The sequence below is a fragment of the Aspergillus fijiensis genome, assembly GCF_003184825.1.
Source record: "Aspergillus fijiensis CBS 313.89 unplaced genomic scaffold BO72scaffold_34, whole genome shotgun sequence".
Lineage (NCBI taxonomy): Eukaryota > Fungi > Ascomycota > Eurotiomycetes > Eurotiales > Aspergillaceae > Aspergillus > Aspergillus fijiensis.
This window is the reverse complement of record NW_024469010.1, coordinates 335,031-353,336: the sequence shown is the minus strand read 5'-3', so window position 1 is coordinate 353,336 and position 18,306 is coordinate 335,031. Positions and strand designations below refer to the sequence as shown.

Genomic DNA, 18,306 nt, shown 5'->3' with positions numbered 1-18,306 from the left:
GTTTCTTTGATAGAATACTCCCACCTCCTCTAGTGTCTATGGAATGGACATATAAATGACTCACCAGGGAAAAGTGCTTAGGTGTACGTAGTGTGTAAGTTGTGAGGGGTTAAAATGAGTGATTAAACCGAGTGACGTGACCCGGCGGTGCTCTCCGTTTGCCCCGCCGTCCTCCGCATTCTCCCTCCGTCTTCCTCCCTCCCTTTCCTGCAATGCAACTTGATTAGTCGGTTGTGCCAGCATTCAGTCTATGTCTTTCGCTAGATTATCTCCACGCCTAACTGTTCTCCATCGTCATTGTCGTCTTTCTACTGGCCAAAGCCAATTTTCCACCACCTACCGTGCTCAATTCTCTATCAATACCATACGATCGGCCATGAACATTGACTCACCGGACGGGGTCAGGTCTCCCAGCGCCGCCGACCCCAAACACCCCAAGAAGCTCATCTGTACGTCTCTTGTGCTATCAACCTCATTCCCACCATCAAGCACACCCTCCATCCCCCCTCGCCGCAAATCCCATACTAACGTCCACAAAAGTCGCACCAGGCGACATCGAAACCCCTCCCCCTCCCCCAACCGATAAACCCCTCCCTCCCGCCGCCGCCACCCCCGAAGCCTCAGCAACCGCCAACAAACAAGCCACCCAAGAAGAATCCGCCGCATTAGCAGCCGCAACTGCATCTGCCGCATCGGCCCTGCGCACCGAGACCTCCACGCCCACGTCCGCCACCGAGCAAGACCTGGTGGCGCACGCGGCGCGCGCCCACCAATTCGTCTCGAACCCGCCGCTGACCGTCTCGCAGCTGCACCCGACCAACCCGCTGCACCAGTTCCACTCGTGGTTCCGCGACCCCCGGCTGCTGCCGGCCTCGGCGCCGGAGACGTGCACCCTGGCCACGGCGGCGTTGCCGTCCGGCCGCGTCAGCGCGCGTGTTGTGTACCTGAAGGAGCTGGATGAGCGCGGGTGGACGGTGTACAGTAATTGGGGCAGTCGGGAGGGGAAAGGGCGGGATGTTTTTGGGGAAACAGATGAAGAGGACGATGGGCCGCGGCCGATTCCGGAGCCGGGGGCTGGGGCTGTGGACGAGGATTTGCAAGGGGAGTTTGGGGGAGGCGGGGGCAATCGCTGGGCGGCGTTGACGTTCCTTTGGTCCGGGTTGGAGCGGCAGGTGCGCGTCGAGGGCCTCGTGGAGCCGCTCTCGCGCGAGGAGAGTGAGCTGTACTGGCGCACGAGGGAGAGGGGCAGCCAGATCGGCGCGTGGGCCAGTTGGCAGAGCAAGGTGCTGTGGCGCGCGGAGCCGGAGACGCTGCTGGAGCGGCGCCGTAAGAGTCTGGATCCCACGCTGCATCAGGTGCCAAGGAATGTCGAGGAGAGGGATATCGACGATGGGCGCGCGGTGTTGGAGGAGCGCGTGCGCGAGGTCGAGCGCCGCTTCGAGGGCGTTAAGGAGATTCCGCTGCCGCCGTTCTGGGGCGGTGTGCGTCTGGTGCCGGAGTCCGTGGAGTTTTGGCAGGGTAGGAAGAGTCGCTTGCATGACCGGTTCAGGTATGTGAAGGTCGGGGAGGAGGTGGGGGCTCCTAGATGGCGGATTGAGCGGTTGTCGCCGTAGATTTGGGGAGATTTGGGAGCATTAAACGAAGAGCAATGCGTTAGATGAGATGAGATTATGGTTACGATACAGTGCATGAGGTATAGCCATGAAGACTCGATGCTGTTTTGGTCTTGGTACTCTTTACGTTCTCTCTACAACTGATTCTCGAGTTGTCAATAATATGGACAGAAGGTGGGTGAACTGTAGGTCCACGTTACGTCGAGCATCTCCCAATGCGGCAACATGGATCGATCAGATAAGATAGAGAACCTCCGATAACCAACGCCCCCTTGTCGGCGCGCCGGCTCTCTCCCTCCATCAACAAATCCATAATCTCTATGCGTATACAATGACCTTTGACCCTTGTTGACTAATATCCATATTTCTATATACCCATCTATACTACCCAGACATACAAATCGCAAAATGCCCGACCCATCCCCCGACCCCACACCTAAACCCACCACCACCACCACGACAACCCCCGGCTGGATCCTCCTCGCCCTCTCCAGCGGCGCCTTCGCCGCATTCAACGGGCTCTTTGCGAAACTGTAAGCCCTGTCCTGTCCCCACCACTATCCCCTCACTCCATAACACCCCCCCGAAGAAGAACGAGAGGAGGACTAATGTTTGGCGACCAATAGAACAACCGACACCCAAACCACCACCTTCGCCGCCTCCCTCCTCCACCTCGTCGGCAGCACCACCACCAACCCCGATGACCATCCGATCTTGATGCTGGCTATTCGAGGGGTGCGTCACCTTACTCCTGCTCTGCCCTGCCCTGCCCTGCCCTGCCCTGCCCTGCCCTGCCCTGCCCTGCCCTGCCCCAATCTCATTCCTGGATCCTTTCCCATGTCCCCATGCCCCTCCCCTGCCCACCTCCTCCTCCTCCTCCTCTCCCACAGATCCGATCTCGATACAGTATATCGAACCCTCCGCGTAAACAAACACCAAGCTAACTCCCTCCCCCGCCTCCACCGGGATTACTGGAGCGTTAATAGATCTGCCTCGCCCTCAACATCCTCTGCAACATCATCATGTGGGCGCTATTCACGCGGGCGCTGACGGCGTCGCCCTCCACCACCAAGGTGTCGATCACCAACACCTCGGCCAATTTCCTGGTGACGGCCGTGTTGGGGATGGTGGTGTTCCGGGAGGCCGTGGGCGGGCTGTGGTGGGTTGGGGCGGCGATGATGGGGACGGGGTGTATTATTGTGGGGATGAGGGAGGAAGGGTCGGGGGGGTCGTAGAGGGGGGGTGGGGGGTTCTTCCTTTTGGGCTCTATAGGGGAAGGAAGGGGGAGGGGGGCTTTGGGGTTATTGTTCGTGAGGTTGTTGGTAGCTAGCTGGCTGGCTGGCTAGCTAGCTATACTGTACATGTGTTCGAGATGGTATGATATCTTACTCTTTGGTGGTTTTTGAGCAGATATTTACACGGGAGATGGGATATGGGCTTGTAGAGGGAAGGTGTTGCAATCAAGGTTCATTCTGGAGTGAGTATGGCTAGATCAGTACATTGTGATAACTTCAGTGCAAGCAATGTTGCAAGTTACGACCGTGACTTCTCGTTGATCAATAAATCTAATATATTCGTATGTACTCTATACAACACTGCTTTCATCTATCTTCTAACTCCATCGGATCGTGCGGGTAAGAAGAAGACGATGCCGCTCCTTCCGGATGGTCGCTGCCAGCCGAAGCTGATGGTCGGGACTCCGACCTACGACTGCCCAGTCGGATCCGCGAGGCTCGCTCCCAGGAGAACAACGACCCTACCTGCTGCATCCAGGTCCACAATCGTTCCTCCAGCGTGTCGCTCGCGCGAGGATTCGACGCCCCTCCAAGGGAGAGCTGCGGGGGACTGGTCGCTGCCAGGGCCTGCTCTTCAGCCTCAACCTTGAACTGATATTTGAGGCAGTCCTTGACGGTGACCAGGCCCGTAAGGCGGCCGCGGTGTTCGACCACGATGACGCGCGGGCCCATCTTCTTGAAGATCTCCATCACGGTCTCAAGGGGAAGCCGGGGATGGACAGTCAGCGGGGTGTGATCAGCGTATCGGCTCAAGTCCACAATGCTTGCACCGGCGTTAGAGTGAATGTCATCGAAGGTTTCGGGCGCCAGGTGCTGCGAGGCGGAGGTAGAAGCCGCCGCCGCCGCTCGGCGAGCGATGGCGGCTTCCGCGGCTTCCTTGGTGAACACACATGTCGCATTGGGAGAGAGCAAACCCTCAGCTTTGGCACGGTCAATCCCGTATCGCAACTCCGTACGACCGATGTATCCAACTAGGGTCTTATTTGTCCGGTTCTCGACAATGGGAAAGCCTTGAAATTGATTGTCGTTCAGGAGATGCTCCGCTTCGCGAACAGGAAACTCAGCTGCAGGGAGGGAGACTGGATCGGCTGTCATGGCTTGGGACACAGGCACATTGAAAACATGGTCCTCCTTAGTGTCAAGGAAGGGGAAGCCATTGGCCCAAATCATGCGATCTGCGATGCCACCATTTCCGAAGCAATCACCAACGGCCTTAGTGACTCCGACCACAATCTTCTTTACGTTAGCTATACTCATACTCCAGGTCGTACATTCGAAAGACTCACCATGGTTGGAAGGATGTAGTTCAGCGCGCCTGTTAATTCGAACATGATGACAGTCACTGAGATAGTCAAATGCATGATACCACTCAGAGCTGCTCCTGCTCCTAGGAATGCGTATGTGCCCGGTGTGATGCATGGGATGTCAGGCTCACAAGACGCGAAGAATTGGGATTTGGGGTACGCCTCATGCAAAGCTTGCACCAAAATGCCGACAAAGCGGCCAAATGATGCCCCGATGGCCATCGAAGGCACAAAAATACCGGCGGGCACTTTGCAGCCATACGATATGATAACCAAGAAGATACGAAGGATTGTAGCCACGGCCAGAGACCCCACCATCGTCCACCGATTCTTGGCCCTGTTCCCAAGTCAACAACAAGTCAGAGCAAGGAAGATGTGAGACTCACTCGCAGAGACCGTTATAGTCATGGCCACCCTCGCATTCACGGAACAGAATTTCCATCATTTCCGTCATGTTGATCCTCAAAAACATGTTCGGGTAGCAGAGAACAGCCGTCAAGCCTGCAAGAATGACCGATTCCATGACCGCATGCTGCGAGAGATACTTCTTCCTAAAGCCTTGGACCCGGAGGTTCCACTTTATAACAAGTGCCCCGTACAGTCCACCAAAAACGCCAATCAAGACAAAAAAGATCAATTCGAAGAAGTGCCAGGTTCGGTCATAATGCACCTGGAACATGACTAGTTGTCCAGTTCGGAAGGGGTTCATCATCTGCCAGCCAAGTCAGTAGGACTGCCTTCGTCTGAGAGCTGTGGATTACATACCGCCAACACTCCTGTGGCCACCAAGGCACAGAAATAACTGCGCCAGAGGGTCTTGAGCGGGAAATAGTTCGCTACCTCCTGTGCATTGTAAGTAGACGACACTTTTGGCCAAGTCAAGAGTCCTACCTCGAGAGAGAAAAGCACGCCGCCGATCGGACTACCGAACGCAACTGCCACACCCGCCGCCGCAGTCGCTGTCAACACCTCCCTTGTCTTCGCGGCATTTTGTTTGTATTTCTCAAAGAGGCGTGAGATCACATTGCCGGCACAAACGGCAAAGTGGACACTTGGTCCCTCCTTGCCCACAGAAAGACCGGATGCGATAGCCAACGGAAGTGCAATTGACTTGATCAACAGTGTCCATGCCCCCAGAAAGCCCTTCATGACAAACCCTGCAATGATACATTTGATTTCGGAGATTCCGGAGCCTGCGGCGTACGGTGCGAACGACTTAACAAGACTTGCGGCGATGAAAGCGAACAGTACCTCGAGGCAACCTTCAGCGACGCTCTAAACACGAGTGCAATAAGGCCAACATACCGCATAAAAAATGTAGATGATATAGTTCACGAACGAAAAGGACGTCCAGGGCTTCCACTCGGGACAACCTATAGTAAGAATGAGCTCACATTGGCCGATGCGACAGGAGCGACAACAGCGACAGCGTACCTCCCTCCGCACCCCAGCAGCAAAACTGCTCATTGAGATAGAACGCAGTCGTACAATGGCCCAGTTTGATATCGGACAACCACTCCGTGATGATGTTCAGCAAGGCCGAGATCAGGCCGATCACCGCGCCGACAATTGTAATCACGACCCAAGCTTGCCCAGCGTTATAGGATTCGCGCACCTTGCGTCTCCACCCAAAAGTGCCTTCTTGGTCCCAGAAGCCAAAGCCGTCTCGCCGTTTCGCTCGCCGTCGGGACTGTTCGTGGATCGCATCCTGGACCCAGTCGATGGTGGTGAAGTCCTCGTATCTCTTGATCTCGCTGATCTCCTCGGTGATGGCGGGGGCATGGCCGTTGGCCGTGGACGGGCGTTCATCGACGGGTGATGATAGAACAGATAAGCCTGATAACCTCCTCCAGTTCCGCCGCTCAGCCAAGACTGAGGGTGGATGGGCCGAGGTGGATGAGGCAGGTATGGAGTTCATTCCATCGGTTGAGTCGGCGACAAGAGCATGATCTGGCTTTGGCGTAGATCGGAGATGATTGCGACGGATGAGTATGGAAGAGTAGAGAGAGCTCCGTAGATGCGCGGCCGCCGCCCACGTGAGAGAGACGATAACAAGATGGAGGTGGAAAGGAGTAGGGATTCTTTCCGCTTTGGGGTACGGTACTATTAAACCTTTAACTTGTGAAGCGAGAAGACAAAACAATAATTATGATTTCTAGGGACGTACTTGGTAAATTGCCAGAGCTACACTTGTTCAGACGATTAACTACAGAGACACAAGTTCATAAACATACAGAAAAAAAAGAACCAAGTGCGTCCCACTCCACTGATCTATTGAGGATCATTCTTGGAGATTGGACCAAATTTCCACTTCCGCCACGCGCGGTGGGTTTCAAGGCCCGCGCGCGTCGCTATCGTCACCCACTCCGCCTCCGCAGACCACTTTCTCAACACCAGCTCACACAAACGTATACCGATCTATATAGTTCTTCTCTGAAGCTTCAAACCATACCGTGAGCTGCTCATTGCTGTTTTCCTGAGGGGAAAATTCCCGACGCGCCTGCACAATGCCTCCCAAAGACAAATCTGCGGCCGAGTCTTCGGCCTCCCAAGAGATCACCGGCCAGAGCGCTCTTCCCAGTATGTGGACAAGAAATCTCTCCAGCCGGCTTTGACTGATCATACTTGACAGTAACGCGAATTAAAAAGATCATCCAGCTCGACGAAGATATTGTTCAGTGCTCGAGTAACGCCACGTTCGTTATTGCTATGGCTACGGTTCGTGCTTTGTCTCTTCTCTCGGTGGTCTCATGGAGGCACCTTCGGCTCACATATTGTCCCATGTCATGCAGGAAATGTTTATCCAATACCTCACCGAACAAGGCCATAATGTCGTCAAGTCGGAACGGAAACCACGCAAAACGATTCAATACAAGGACCTTGGTTAGTAGCAGAGAAGATCCTGACCCAAATACAGTGCAACAGGCTGACAGTTCTGGCCATAGCTACGGCGGTGTCGCGCATCGATAACCTCGAATTCCTCTCCGACGTGATCCCCAAGACAACAACGTACAAGCAATTCAAGGAGAAGCGGGCCAAGGAGGCGAGCAGAGAAGCCGGATACGAAAAGGGACAGCGCACCTTGAACGGCAGTATACCTCCGGCGCCAGAAGGAAAGCCCGAGGTAGACAATAACGAAGAGACTCAACCGGGCTCAGATGACAAACTATCAAGGGGTTCTCGACCACCAACGGTGACAATGATGGTGGATCGAACGGTAGAGGCCTCGACAGAGGATGAAGATGTAGAAATGGCCGACCAGTGACTGTGGCATATGATCACAATCTGATGGAGCATTGCATGGCATTGGGGAGTTCTTTGGGGGTCCGCTTGGTAACAAAATTGGTTGATTATTGTTCTTTTTTCTTTTTTCTTCTTATCTCTTCATTATTGGTCCAAAGCAATCGGACCTCTTCATTTGGTCTCTGGTCAACCGCATTGGGAATCTGGATAATAGCATTGGACGGGGCGGGATCGGGACGGACAGGGTGACAACTAATAGCATTGCACCAGAGTCCAGCGCAGTGCAATAGCTGGGTCAAGCATTGTATATACTCATTATATTGAATAAATGGCGCATATGAAGGATTGTCTAACAACGACTGTAATAATACCTACTTCTCATCATGCAGTACATAGATACCAATGATAGGTAGATTGGACGACAATCAAATGGCCATACGTCAGGTGAGATCCTGACTAAGACGGGTGCTGCGGGCCAATGAAATGCGCCGTGATTCCGATCGCTTGCCGTAGCGAAAGCTCTGGTTCGACTTTCCGTATGAGTGCCGGGCCTCCGACTTCAACCTCCAACCTCAAGGAAAATCAAATCCTCCTCCGATCTCCTCCCCGGATATCTCTCTTTCCTCCCCCCCCTCCTCCACTCCCCACCCACCACTTTCTTAGCGGTCCCCTTCCTTATCCTCGCAATTGACTGTGCAATTGCCTCCATTCGCCATGTCTCTCGCCTCCGCTTCCAACTCCGTCCTGCGCGCCTGCGCTCGGCAACAACTCACCACTCCTCGCGCCGCCATCGCCTCCTACCAGCAGCGGAGGGGAGTCTCCAATGCCAGATCCAGCTTCGCCAGCCCCTTCACCCCCGCCGCGGACTATGACCAGACCGTGAAGATCCCCGACTTCAGCAAATACTCCTCCAAGAAGGGCCCCCGCTCCAACCAGGTCTTCTCCTACTTCATGGCTGGTTCCCTCGGTCTGGCCTCTGCCGTCGGTGCTAAGGCTACCGTTCAGGGTGGGTGACTCCGACTCTTCTCAATGTTTCGCATATGAGCTTGGACTTGTGTGGGAGGACGGTGCACAACAACTGGAGGGAATCAACGACTTCGATGGATGGGATTCATGGGCTGGCTTGCCTTGCCGCTCCGATCATTATCGCTGACGTGGGATCATATCAATAGACTTCCTGGTCAACATGTCCGCCTCTGCCGACGTCCTCGCCCAGGCTAAGGTTGAGATCGGTCTCGCCGCTATCCCTGAGGGCAAGAACGTATGTCTCCACTCCCCTACTACCCGGCCGGGTTCGCCCTCGTGCGACTGTGGTATCTGACCGCTGTTCCCCCGCATACAGGTTATCATCAAGTGGCGTGGAAAGCCCGTCTTCATCCGTCACCGTACCCAGGATGAGATTGAGGAGGCCCAGAAGACTGAGTGGCAGTCTCTTCGTGACCCCCAGGCTGATGAGGACCGTGTCCAGAAGGCTGAGTGGCTTGTCATGCTTGGTATGTGCATCCCGTCGCCGACGACCACCTCAACTCGATCCCTAACCCTCTCCTCTTGCGTCTAGGTGTCTGCACCCACTTGGGTTGTGTCCCCATCGGTGAATCCGGTGACTTTGGCGGCTGGTTCTGCCCCTGCCACGGTTCCCACTACGACATCTCCGGCCGTATAAGAAAGGGTCCCGCTCCCCTCAACCTCGAGGTTCCCCAGTACAACTTCCCCTCCGAGGACACCCTCGTCATCGGTTAAACGGGACCCCGACCAGAAATCGAAACTTCATGTGCAATTAAGGGGTGAAGTGCGCTTTCCGCCAGCATAGAAAGAGCAGGCTAGCCAAGCAAACCCTTTTTTTTAGAGCGCCAGGGAAGGAATGACGGAGAAGGTTTGTGTGTATGTACGCGTGTGTTGTGTCTGTATGTGCCTGTGCTTTAGATGAAATCCTCTTTTTCTTATCTCTTTTTTTGTTCTCTCCGTCTTTTGTCAAGATATAAAGAGACCTTGTTTTAATATGGGATCCCGATAAAAACCGAGCCTCTTGTTTCTTTTGTCATCCTCATCGTTTCCAAGACATCACCATCACAATTTGCCACTCACTTGCCTTGATTCTCTGGGTCCTTAATCCTCTGGATATCAGGTTTGGGCATCCTCGGAGCTTCGAACGGCCACTCCTTGATACATGTGTAATCTTCTTTGCTAAACCTGCCATTCAATAGACAAACAAGAACATAACCACCGTTACAGGCTTTACTAAACCAACCTTCCCTCCCCCTCCCCACACCCGCTATATCAAAGTCGTTTGTTGATACGGGAAAAAAAATAATCATCGCTTTATTTATGTCTTGGGAGGTCTTTATACAAATACATACACAAGAACGTCCATTTCAGCACGGTGCAACGGTACTTCTCACTGTGGACGAATGAAGAACGCTAGCAGCCCGATGACAGCTGCACCAGCGGCAGCGCTCTGGATGGCAAGGACAGAGTGATCCCGCTGGGTCATGGTGATCTGGCGATCACTGAAAAGGTCTCGGAGATAGCGGCGCGAGGATTCGATGAGGGTTGCGTAGGGAGGGATGCGGGAGTAGTGGGTTTTGCAGGTCTGGAGGACATTTTGTAGTTTGTTGTTGGTGGTGTTGTTGTTTGAGACGGGAGGTGCGGCCTGGGTTTCGGTCTCGGGCAGTACCGGAGCGGACGCCGGGAGGGCTGGGTTGGTCTCTTGCTCGTTCGGGATAGCTTCGCTGGCGGCGATGGCGGCGGTGGCCTCCTCTGTTGTTGAGGCACCTGCTGAGGTTGCTACGGGGTCAGCAGCAGCAGCAGCAGCAACAGGCTCGGATTCCGCCCTGCTGGCCGAGGCGGATGCCATCTGCTGGGAGAATTCGGTCTGCAGGTTCAGGATCTGCGCCTGGTTCAGGGTCTTTTCCTTCTCGATGGCCTCGATGACCTTCTCCTCGAAGCCCTTGACCAGCCGCTTGCGGCGCCAGGGTTCCACGGCGATCTGGAAGATCAGGAACAGGAGCACGTTGACCCCCATCAGGCCCCAGGTGCCCCAGGTGCTCATGCGGCGGATCTTGTCCGACCAGACCTGCTCCTCGTGGTAGCGCGACAAGATGCTCTTGTTCAGCTGGGCGGCGGCCTCCTCGGCCTCGTGCTCCGCCGCGGTCAGGGCCTGCTGCGCTTCGTTCTCGGCCACTTCGTTGGTGTGGTCGTTGCGGTACAGGTGGGTGAACCGCTCCAGGTCGGCGGCCGACCAGGCGTGCTTGCGCTGCAGGAGCTCGTTGACCTCGCGCTGCGAGGTCGATCGGTTATTGATGGCGGCGGCGTAGGCGTCCTTGGCGGTGCGGACTTGCAGGCGGGCGGCTCGAAGTCGTTCCTCTGTTTGTCAAACGAAAAGTGAGGTTAGAAATCTTGGACTGGTGGTGGGGTCTTATGTCTGGAAGACTGTAGCTTTTTCTCGTACCTTGGAATTGGATGTCCTTCTTCAATGCCTCAATCGCGGAGTAGCCCGTCAGGTCGTTCAGTCGCTGCCCGGCCACGAAGATGTTCGATTGGAGGTTGTCCATCACGACGCTGAACTGTTTGGCGAATTGCGACCGTCGGTTCTCCAGGTAGGATGGGAGACCCCCGGGCTGCGACCCAGATCCCGCGGCGTCTGCGCCAGCATGGTCTTCCTGTTTCTTTCCCTCTCGCTCCGCTGCTTCGGGCCCAGCGGTGGTTGACGTCTGTTCTTCTGTAGGAGCAGCAGCGGCGGCGGCGGCGGCGGCGGGACTGTCTCTCCCCGCATCCGACTCAACATGTGGGTTCTGTTCAGGGATAGCTGATGGCGGCGGCGGTGACGGTGCCGGGGTGTCTTTGGTGGGAGGGGCTCCCAGGATAATCACGTCTTGCTTCTTCTCCGATTCATTCGACGAGTACACCGAGGTTTGCGTCCGGAATTGGCGTTGCAGGCAGGTCGAGAAGCTCCGGGGTGTTTTTGTCTCTCGGCCAGGACAAAGAGCCTGCGGGACGACACCGGCGGGCAGTAGTCGTAGCAGCGGTCTTCGCACCGGGCGGGAGGAGGTGGTAGTAGTAGTAGTAGTGCGGCTAAGACCCTGGAAGCTGGACCGGATTGACTGCCTGAGCAGCAATGGCATGGACTGCATGACCGCTGCTGCTGCTAGGGCTAACAACAGGGGGCCAATGCAGATGCTGTATCTTCGTCGTTGTCGTTGTCGGTTTGCTTGGAGGTCGGACGAGTCACTCGGCTCAGATTCATTCCTCAGGCTTGTTTGTCCGGCCGGCAGCCGGGAAAGAAGGCGGTCATGCGGAAACGCCGCGCTTCTGCGGGCTTCTGGTGGACACTCCCCTCTCTACTAACTTACTTACTAGTACGCGGACGGATTATGCGGTGAGAGGGACTTTTGGGGAGGGGTTTGAGTTTCTTGGTAGAACAATGGTGGTCTATGACCCTATAGCTACTTTGAAAGCTAATGCTAATAATATTCTCCTGGTTTATCTTCACAACAAAACATTAAAGAGCCAGATCAGCGAGCGGCCCCCGAGACGGGCCCGAAAGTTAGTGACCGCGCTGATCAAAGACAGTTAAGCAAATACATATAGCACATTGTCATTATCCATTACCATTCGTTGTAAGCAGGTGATCGTAGCTTGTGATTCGTAAGGCCTGGTGGGAGGAAAAAACCAACAGTATGTAGGACTGTGGAGACAATCCTTTTACTGGCCTTTCCCTAGCAGCAGCAGTATTTCGAGACAACAGACAGCAAGTTGCGAGGCAACTGCGTTTGTCCTGGTCTCATTCAGGCTTGGCCTGTTTGATGGTCTTGTACTTTGTGGTCTCCCTTCACTGCTTCGGCGTATGTGGGAGGTGGCCGCGCATCGGCGTGATCCCGGCTGCTGCTACCGCCGCCGCCGTCGCCTCCAGAAGCATGTTCGTGCTGTTGGTGAGGTGCAGGATGTTGCTGGTGAGGCTGAGCGTTCGCCGCGTAGGGTTGTTGCGGAGGCAGGGTCCCATAGCCCCGTTGGGATGGGTGCTGGATGGGTTGATGGGAGACATAGTAATATGTGACGCGACCGTTCTCGACGTCGCCTCTGTGATTCTCGGGGAGGGGCGCATAGCTGGGGTCATCATAGTCTGGCTCGGGATACTTGAGAATGATATACCAGGCGTGCAGGAGGCCCGGGATATAGGCGAGACAGCAGAGAGCAAGGTTGATGACCGAGTCAGCCGTACAGAGGCCTACTTTGATCCACACTGGACGCACGGTGTTAGTTCTTGATCTGCGGTTAGCACGGAGTCATGACAAGGTCTCTGGCTCACCCGCAATCGGAGGGAAGAAAATGGCGAGGATCGCTAGAAAGATGTCTGAACCACACATGTTCGCAGGTTGGTCGCAATGGTAGAGTCACTGGTAATGGGACGAATGCCTGATCATGCAAGTAGGATTGTATAGGATTGTATAGTAGCTAGAGAGGATCAACCTCAGACACGCGTTTGTTGTTCTGGTGGATCACAGTCAAGGTGTATTGAAAATCAGTGGTGGAGTGATGGCAGGACGGATGGATGCCTGCTGCAGGCTCGCGATCAGATGACGTCGTCCATGCCACTCTATCACCTGACATAGCGGGCAGTTCTCGATGCTGTTGTTTTTTAACAGTCAGCCTCGGCCTTCCACAACAGCATGAACAACATGAACAACATTCACTAATCTCCATCGTCTTGTACTCTACCACTAAAAATCTGATTCGCTCGACAGTGAAAGCATGGGACATATCCATCCATTTGTGATGCTACAACTCTCTTGTCAACTGGTGCTAACTATACTCATAGTCAAGAGTCGCTGGCTATAACCTATCCAGTCATGAGACATACTTCCTCATGTCGCACAATATAGATACACCGCTGGGTATATGATATGGACGATATTTAGTGTTGTATAAAATAGATCTTTTCTTCGTCTGACTCGCGGGCGCGGAAAGCAATTTCGGACCCACGGCGGCGAGGTATATATAACCAGCTTTTGCGCATGAGAATGGACCCGTGCCTCTCGAAGATTGGGAGTAAATACAGTATGATCAACAGGCAACCTATCTCAGGAAGTCAGTGACGCTACAACCCAGATAATCAGTTCTTTCCCTTCCGATATCACTGCCCAAAGCAGGGCGTCACCATCGTCTTAAGGTAGATTTCGGGGCCGAGCTCTGTTGCAGTGGCGGAGACCCAAGGACCCGCCTCGAGAAATCTAGAGTTCACAACATCTACACATATGATAACATGTCGGGAGAATCACCCGACATCAATCCTTATAAGTCCGGGGATTGTCTTTTCCACTGCTGGGTCTTGATCTGAATACGAGGCTCGGGTAGATCTGCGGAATAAATGGAGGAATCTGTGAGGCATCTCATGGCGGTCTGAATCTGCTCGCACCCATCCAACTGTCATCTGGAACCAAGCATAGTACTGCACGATCCGAAAACCACGGCTTACAGCCACCTTTATTCCAGACCGAGACAATATCCAATTGACAATGAATAGTCAGGCGACACCAAGCTCCTTACATCCTTTGGGTCTACTTTACTATGGTGTAGTTTATCAGAGACCGCTATACAAGACGCAAGGGTTAGGTGCTCGCAGAAACTCGAATAGTGTTGACATGGTAGGTGGTCTCTGGCTGGAACGGCTCTACTGCCAGCAATTGGCCGGGAGTTGAAGGCTGGACTGCATAGCCAAAAGTTAACCTAGCCAGAGAGGCTACCTTACGTGGTGAAATTGAGGAAGCAGATCGTGGACAAATCTCTGTCGATGTCATGACTTGGATTGTGAGCTATCGCAAATCGCGATCGGCCCAACAGCGGCAGTGTCAAGCAACCTAGCATTCCTAGTGGCTGACGTACAATTAGCAATCGAATCTGAAACAGCCTAATGAGCTCCGAGAATCACTTGAATAGATGTGTATCATCAAGTCTTTATCAGTTGGACTGAAGACATCATCAATGGGCGATCATAGCCAGGTCAAATGGTGAACAAGTAACTTAATATACCTCCCCGTAATTAACAGATCAATATGGAGGCTTCCATATCCGACCCGCCGAGTCCCGACCCCCGGGCCCAAAAGGGAGCCTTCCATCTTAGGGCTAGAATGATAATTACCTATCTAGCGTACCACAGGTTGGAGTTCTGGTTCAGGCTTCGTTCCCGTGTTTGTAGTCCCGACTCCCTACTGAATTGTGCTGTTGTAGGTACGGATACTTCGTAGCACCTTAGTCAATAAATGCCTGGCTACCAGGGTGTGGAACGCCATGCGGACCTTTTTTTGCATGCTGGCTCAACCCAGGGTTGTAGACAGGAACAATTCATCAGCAAGGTGGATCATCATCAGATTGACTGTAAATGCCCATCTCAGTTCATGCTTCTGGCACTAACAGCCTCACAAGGTCGAGGTGTGCCACGTCAGTTGGAAAAATACCTTCCAGTGACTTGCCATGCATCACAGAACCTTCCTAACCATCCGGATGATAAAGTTTGCGGTTCCTGCATCTGTCTTCTCTCCTCTCTTCTCTCTCAATTTTCTGCTCGCATCTTGACATTTAGGCTTTTGTTGAGCGTCTGAAACGAGCTGTATACAATCACTTAAATTCCGGTGGTGTCTCAAACCCCGCGACGACGAATTGTGCGGACTGAGTGCGCACTCAGAATTATAGGATACGCCGAGGATCGTTGCAGTCAAGACCCAAACGTATGTGTTCTGCGATTGTTCTTTGTCTGGACTCTGGAGCCGGTGATGGGTTCGATCTACCTCGAAGCTCACTTCCGGATAGCCTGTGGAGCTCGAAGCTGGGGGGCCTCTCGATCTAATTCTGATTCGATAGGAACCTGCTCCCTGCCAGCCCGACTTAACTCGATCGGTAACAGAAACTGTTTTGTTCCTGGATGTGGAGGGACTGAATTTGAGCGCTTGTGCTGTGGATGCAGGTTGAATTGAGAAGACGCCGGCTGCTTTCGCGAACCGCCCGCGCCAGAACCCCCTTATTGACTTCAGTAGTCTATTGACTCTTGTCAGTCCCCCAACTCCCAATAGGTTGGTGATTGCACTTCCTGAATTCTTCAAACCCTGCGCGCTCCCCATCGTTCGGATCTCAATTACTGTTGCCCTTTTTTCGATCGCATAAGTTATCGATGGAAGGTCTTTACTAGCTATTTTTAAGTGTGACGAGCGACTTTGTTTTCCTCCAGCGGCTGTCGAGTGAGGATGCCGGGAGGGGAAAGCACGGCCACCGACTCCAAACTAGCCTGGAGGTTCAAATCAGCTCTGACTCGTGCTTGCCTTCTTACTTCACATCCACTCTTTGTCTTCAAGTTACCCTTTTCTCATCAATTCAGTTGTCTACTGAATTTCTAGCCCTCTTCTCTCTGGACGACCTCAATTGACCCGTTAGCCTTCAGATTCTAGTCGCTCGTTTGACCGCCGGCTTTTGAGGCAGATTGGGTCTAGCCCATTTGCCGTCGTGCTATCATTTTCGCTTCCCCAGCTCTCCGCAAATCCCCGTGTTTCTCTAGTCGAGACTTCATTTCCTGCAAGCGTCCTAGTTGGAAGTCCGTGTGCGCGTCGAAATTCATCATCGAATCGAACAATCCCAGCCAGGTCCAGCTCTGACGGCGTGCAACAGGAAGCGACGAGAAAACCATGGGGCGCGATTGCTGATATACTGCCCCCCAAAGACAAAACCGCAAACTGGATTTGAGTCTGTCATACGCTCTCTAAACACCACACCAGCCCTGTATACACACCTACGGGAGAGCGCGGTTGAGTGCTGCAACGATGTCTAGCACATGCATCTCACTCTCGGGTTCGACCCAATGCCCTGCGTTCAATACCTCCTCTATATCAACCAACTCAAGTCTCTATACGGATTTGTACGTATGCCCAGCTGTTATGTGAAGTACAGTGATATGCTAAGCGCTCCCTAGTCCATTCATGCAATATGTCTCCAACTTAACGCAGTTCGACCAGGAGCTGAATACCTATGTTATGCAGTCTTTTGTGAAGTCAAAGTGAGCCTGCCCAGCCCTCTATGCTACCAACTCAAAATTCTCACGAGTCCCTCTCTCGGCAGATACGTGGATTATCTAGGATGCGAAGGTGCCAACCTCACTGACACTAGCGACTTTTATGCCCGCTACACCACAAGTGTGATCTGCAGTAGCTTGGTCCAAAGCTCAAAAGACGACTGCAATCTCTCTGTTCAGGATTCGAGACCGCTTTGCGCTGACGCCTGCGTTAGACTCTCATTTGACCAGGACATGTTGTTTGCATACTAACATAGAATAGGCTCAGATGGCTGAAAGCGAAGAGGCCATAATCACCGACTCCGACCTTTGTCCTGAAAGGGCTGACGACTACATGGCCCAGATTCGGTCCGACTTCACCATTTGCGCTCTTCCTGCTGACTCAATCACCGTGAGCTGCGTCGCCGGAGCTGACAATGAGCCGGAAAACTGTGGATTTCGGTCCAATCTTTTGGGGCTGTGTGCGCATTGCAAAACGAGCTCGACCAACACCACCGACTCCTGCTGCGAAAGCGCAGGAGCAGCTACCCGATGCTCGAATGTAACCGTTCCCTCTTCAACGATAACACCGATTTTTACGTCGACGTCAACATCAAATTCAACAGCTGGTGCTTCGGATGGCTTATCTGGTGGAGAGATTGCAGGTATTGTGATAGGATCCGTGGCGGGGCTTGCTTTACTGGCTGCCCTCGCCCTACTCGCTTTCATCTGCTTGCGCCGCAAGCGCAAGGCGCGTGATGAAAGTGGCCTCAACCAGCCGAACCCACAACGGAAGGGGTCTCCATCAATGCAACAGGCCCAGGTAAACAATGGCTATGCTGCCATTCCTGGAGGACGAGTCGCTCGAATGTCTGCTTTGCGCGAGGTGCCCAGTTCATCACCGGCACGATCCCGTCTTTCGGCCGCCTTATTCGGGGGCGGAAAGTACAGCGACTCTTCCGACTCAGAGTATGGTGCAAGCCCGGGTGCTATGTCCAAGAAAATACCCCCAACAACTGGCAAGCGTCACGGCTCGCTATCTAGCAACTCAGCCTTGGCTGGTATGGGCACTGATAGCTCACCGCGCTCAATGGGAGCCGGTCACTACTCGTCACCTGAAGGCGTGACAAGCGGACAGTCGGAGCAATTGTCTTCTTTCCAGGACTATTATTCGCCGGATGAGATACATCCCGGTGATAAGGTGGCCGTACTATGGGCATATCAACCTCGAGCAGGAGATGAATTCGCACTGGACCGAGGCGAGATGCTGAAGGTGATCGGTATATGGGATGACGGATGGGCTACCGGCGTTCGCATCCCCGAGAGCGTCGATGACCAAGACGCTAGACACCGTGAGCAGCGCGATAGCGGTGTCTCGAATGGCACACAACGGCCGGCCCCTTCTCCGCCTCCGCTAGGAGAGATCAAGGCATTTCCACTCGTCTGCGTATGCCTTCCGCAACATTGGCGCAAAATCATCGACGGCGGCCACGCGGAAGAGGATTGATGAGACTTCAAAGCTATTACTCTGGTCCAGGTGCGCAGCCTTATAGGCCTGTGTTACTTCTAGCTTGGTCTTCCGTGCGCGCTTGATTTGAGATTGCTGTTTACAGAGCCTTTTTCTGCAATTAGCCCGGCTTGCCCAAACCGAGAGCCACGGACTTGACAGCTACTTTCAAACATGGCTTATCGCTTCAAATCTCGGGCATTCTTCATGATGATTTGATCCGCAGTCTTATTCTTCCCAGGCCTTGCTGGATCGCACTGTCAAGTTGACGACGTTTCATGAGACGATCTGATTTTTATGCCCTTTTAAATAC

At 53.7% G+C, this 18,306-nt stretch overlaps 7 protein-coding genes across 7 annotated transcripts; 4 read left to right on the top strand and 3 right to left on the bottom strand.

Moving 5' to 3' along the window:
- Positions 1-376: 376 nt before the first annotated feature.
- BO72DRAFT_460216 (pyridoxamine-phosphate oxidase PDX3) lies at positions 377-2,848 on the top strand (the record flags this gene model as incomplete). The annotated part of the gene is made up of 5 exons (XM_040946453.1): positions 377-449; positions 541-1,549; positions 2,006-2,146; positions 2,240-2,348; positions 2,600-2,848. 5 exons carry the CDS (start codon positions 377-379, stop codon positions 2,846-2,848), a joined length of 1,581 nt encoding a protein of 526 aa, XP_040799835.1.
- Positions 2,849-3,193: 345 nt separating this feature from the next.
- Positions 3,194-6,282, bottom strand: BO72DRAFT_407612 (chloride channel protein). The gene is made up of 7 exons (XM_040942360.1): positions 5,647-6,282; positions 5,518-5,585; positions 5,104-5,463; positions 4,978-5,055; positions 4,599-4,924; positions 4,195-4,549; positions 3,194-4,141 (listed from the first exon to the last, which is right to left on the bottom strand). The coding sequence occupies exons 1-7, from the start codon at positions 6,128-6,130 to the stop codon at positions 3,215-3,217; spliced, it is 2,598 nt and encodes an 865-aa protein (XP_040799834.1). The 5' UTR covers positions 6,131-6,282; the 3' UTR covers positions 3,194-3,214.
- Positions 6,283-6,360: 78 nt separating this feature from the next.
- BO72DRAFT_449550 (histone-fold domain-containing protein) lies at positions 6,361-7,753 on the top strand. Its single transcript, XM_040945054.1, has 4 exons — positions 6,361-6,792; positions 6,845-6,930; positions 7,005-7,095; positions 7,158-7,753. Exons 1-4 carry the CDS (start codon positions 6,720-6,722, stop codon positions 7,475-7,477), a joined length of 570 nt encoding a protein of 189 aa, XP_040799833.1. The 5' UTR covers positions 6,361-6,719; the 3' UTR covers positions 7,478-7,753.
- Positions 7,754-8,127: 374 nt separating this feature from the next.
- rip1 (ubiquinol--cytochrome-c reductase catalytic subunit RIP1) lies at positions 8,128-9,625 on the top strand. Its single transcript, XM_040945053.1, has 4 exons — positions 8,128-8,461; positions 8,628-8,716; positions 8,798-8,948; positions 9,014-9,625. Exons 1-4 carry the CDS (start codon positions 8,170-8,172, stop codon positions 9,193-9,195), a joined length of 714 nt encoding a protein of 237 aa, XP_040799832.1. The 5' UTR covers positions 8,128-8,169; the 3' UTR covers positions 9,196-9,625.
- A 225-nt stretch (positions 9,626-9,850) lies between these two features.
- Positions 9,851-11,585, bottom strand: she9 (putative mitochondrion biogenesis protein (She9); the record flags this gene model as incomplete). The annotated part of the gene is made up of 2 exons (XM_040948726.1): positions 9,851-10,818; positions 10,904-11,585. The coding sequence occupies 2 exons, from the start codon at positions 11,583-11,585 to the stop codon at positions 9,851-9,853; spliced, it is 1,650 nt and encodes a 549-aa protein (XP_040799831.1).
- A 572-nt stretch (positions 11,586-12,157) lies between these two features.
- BO72DRAFT_160981 (putative stress response RCI peptide) lies at positions 12,158-12,910 on the bottom strand. Its single transcript, XM_040939313.1, has 2 exons — positions 12,761-12,910; positions 12,158-12,694 (listed from the first exon to the last, which is right to left on the bottom strand). The coding sequence occupies exons 1-2, from the start codon at positions 12,816-12,818 to the stop codon at positions 12,240-12,242; spliced, it is 513 nt and encodes a 170-aa protein (XP_040799830.1). The 5' UTR covers positions 12,819-12,910; the 3' UTR covers positions 12,158-12,239.
- Positions 12,911-16,259: 3,349 nt separating this feature from the next.
- On the top strand, positions 16,260-17,993 carry BO72DRAFT_497839 (SH3 domain protein; the record flags this gene model as incomplete). Its single annotated transcript, XM_040948725.1, has 4 exons — positions 16,260-16,354; positions 16,409-16,492; positions 16,555-16,717; positions 16,770-17,993. 4 exons carry the CDS (start codon positions 16,260-16,262, stop codon positions 17,991-17,993), a joined length of 1,566 nt encoding a protein of 521 aa, XP_040799829.1.
- Positions 17,994-18,306: the final 313 nt, after the last annotated feature.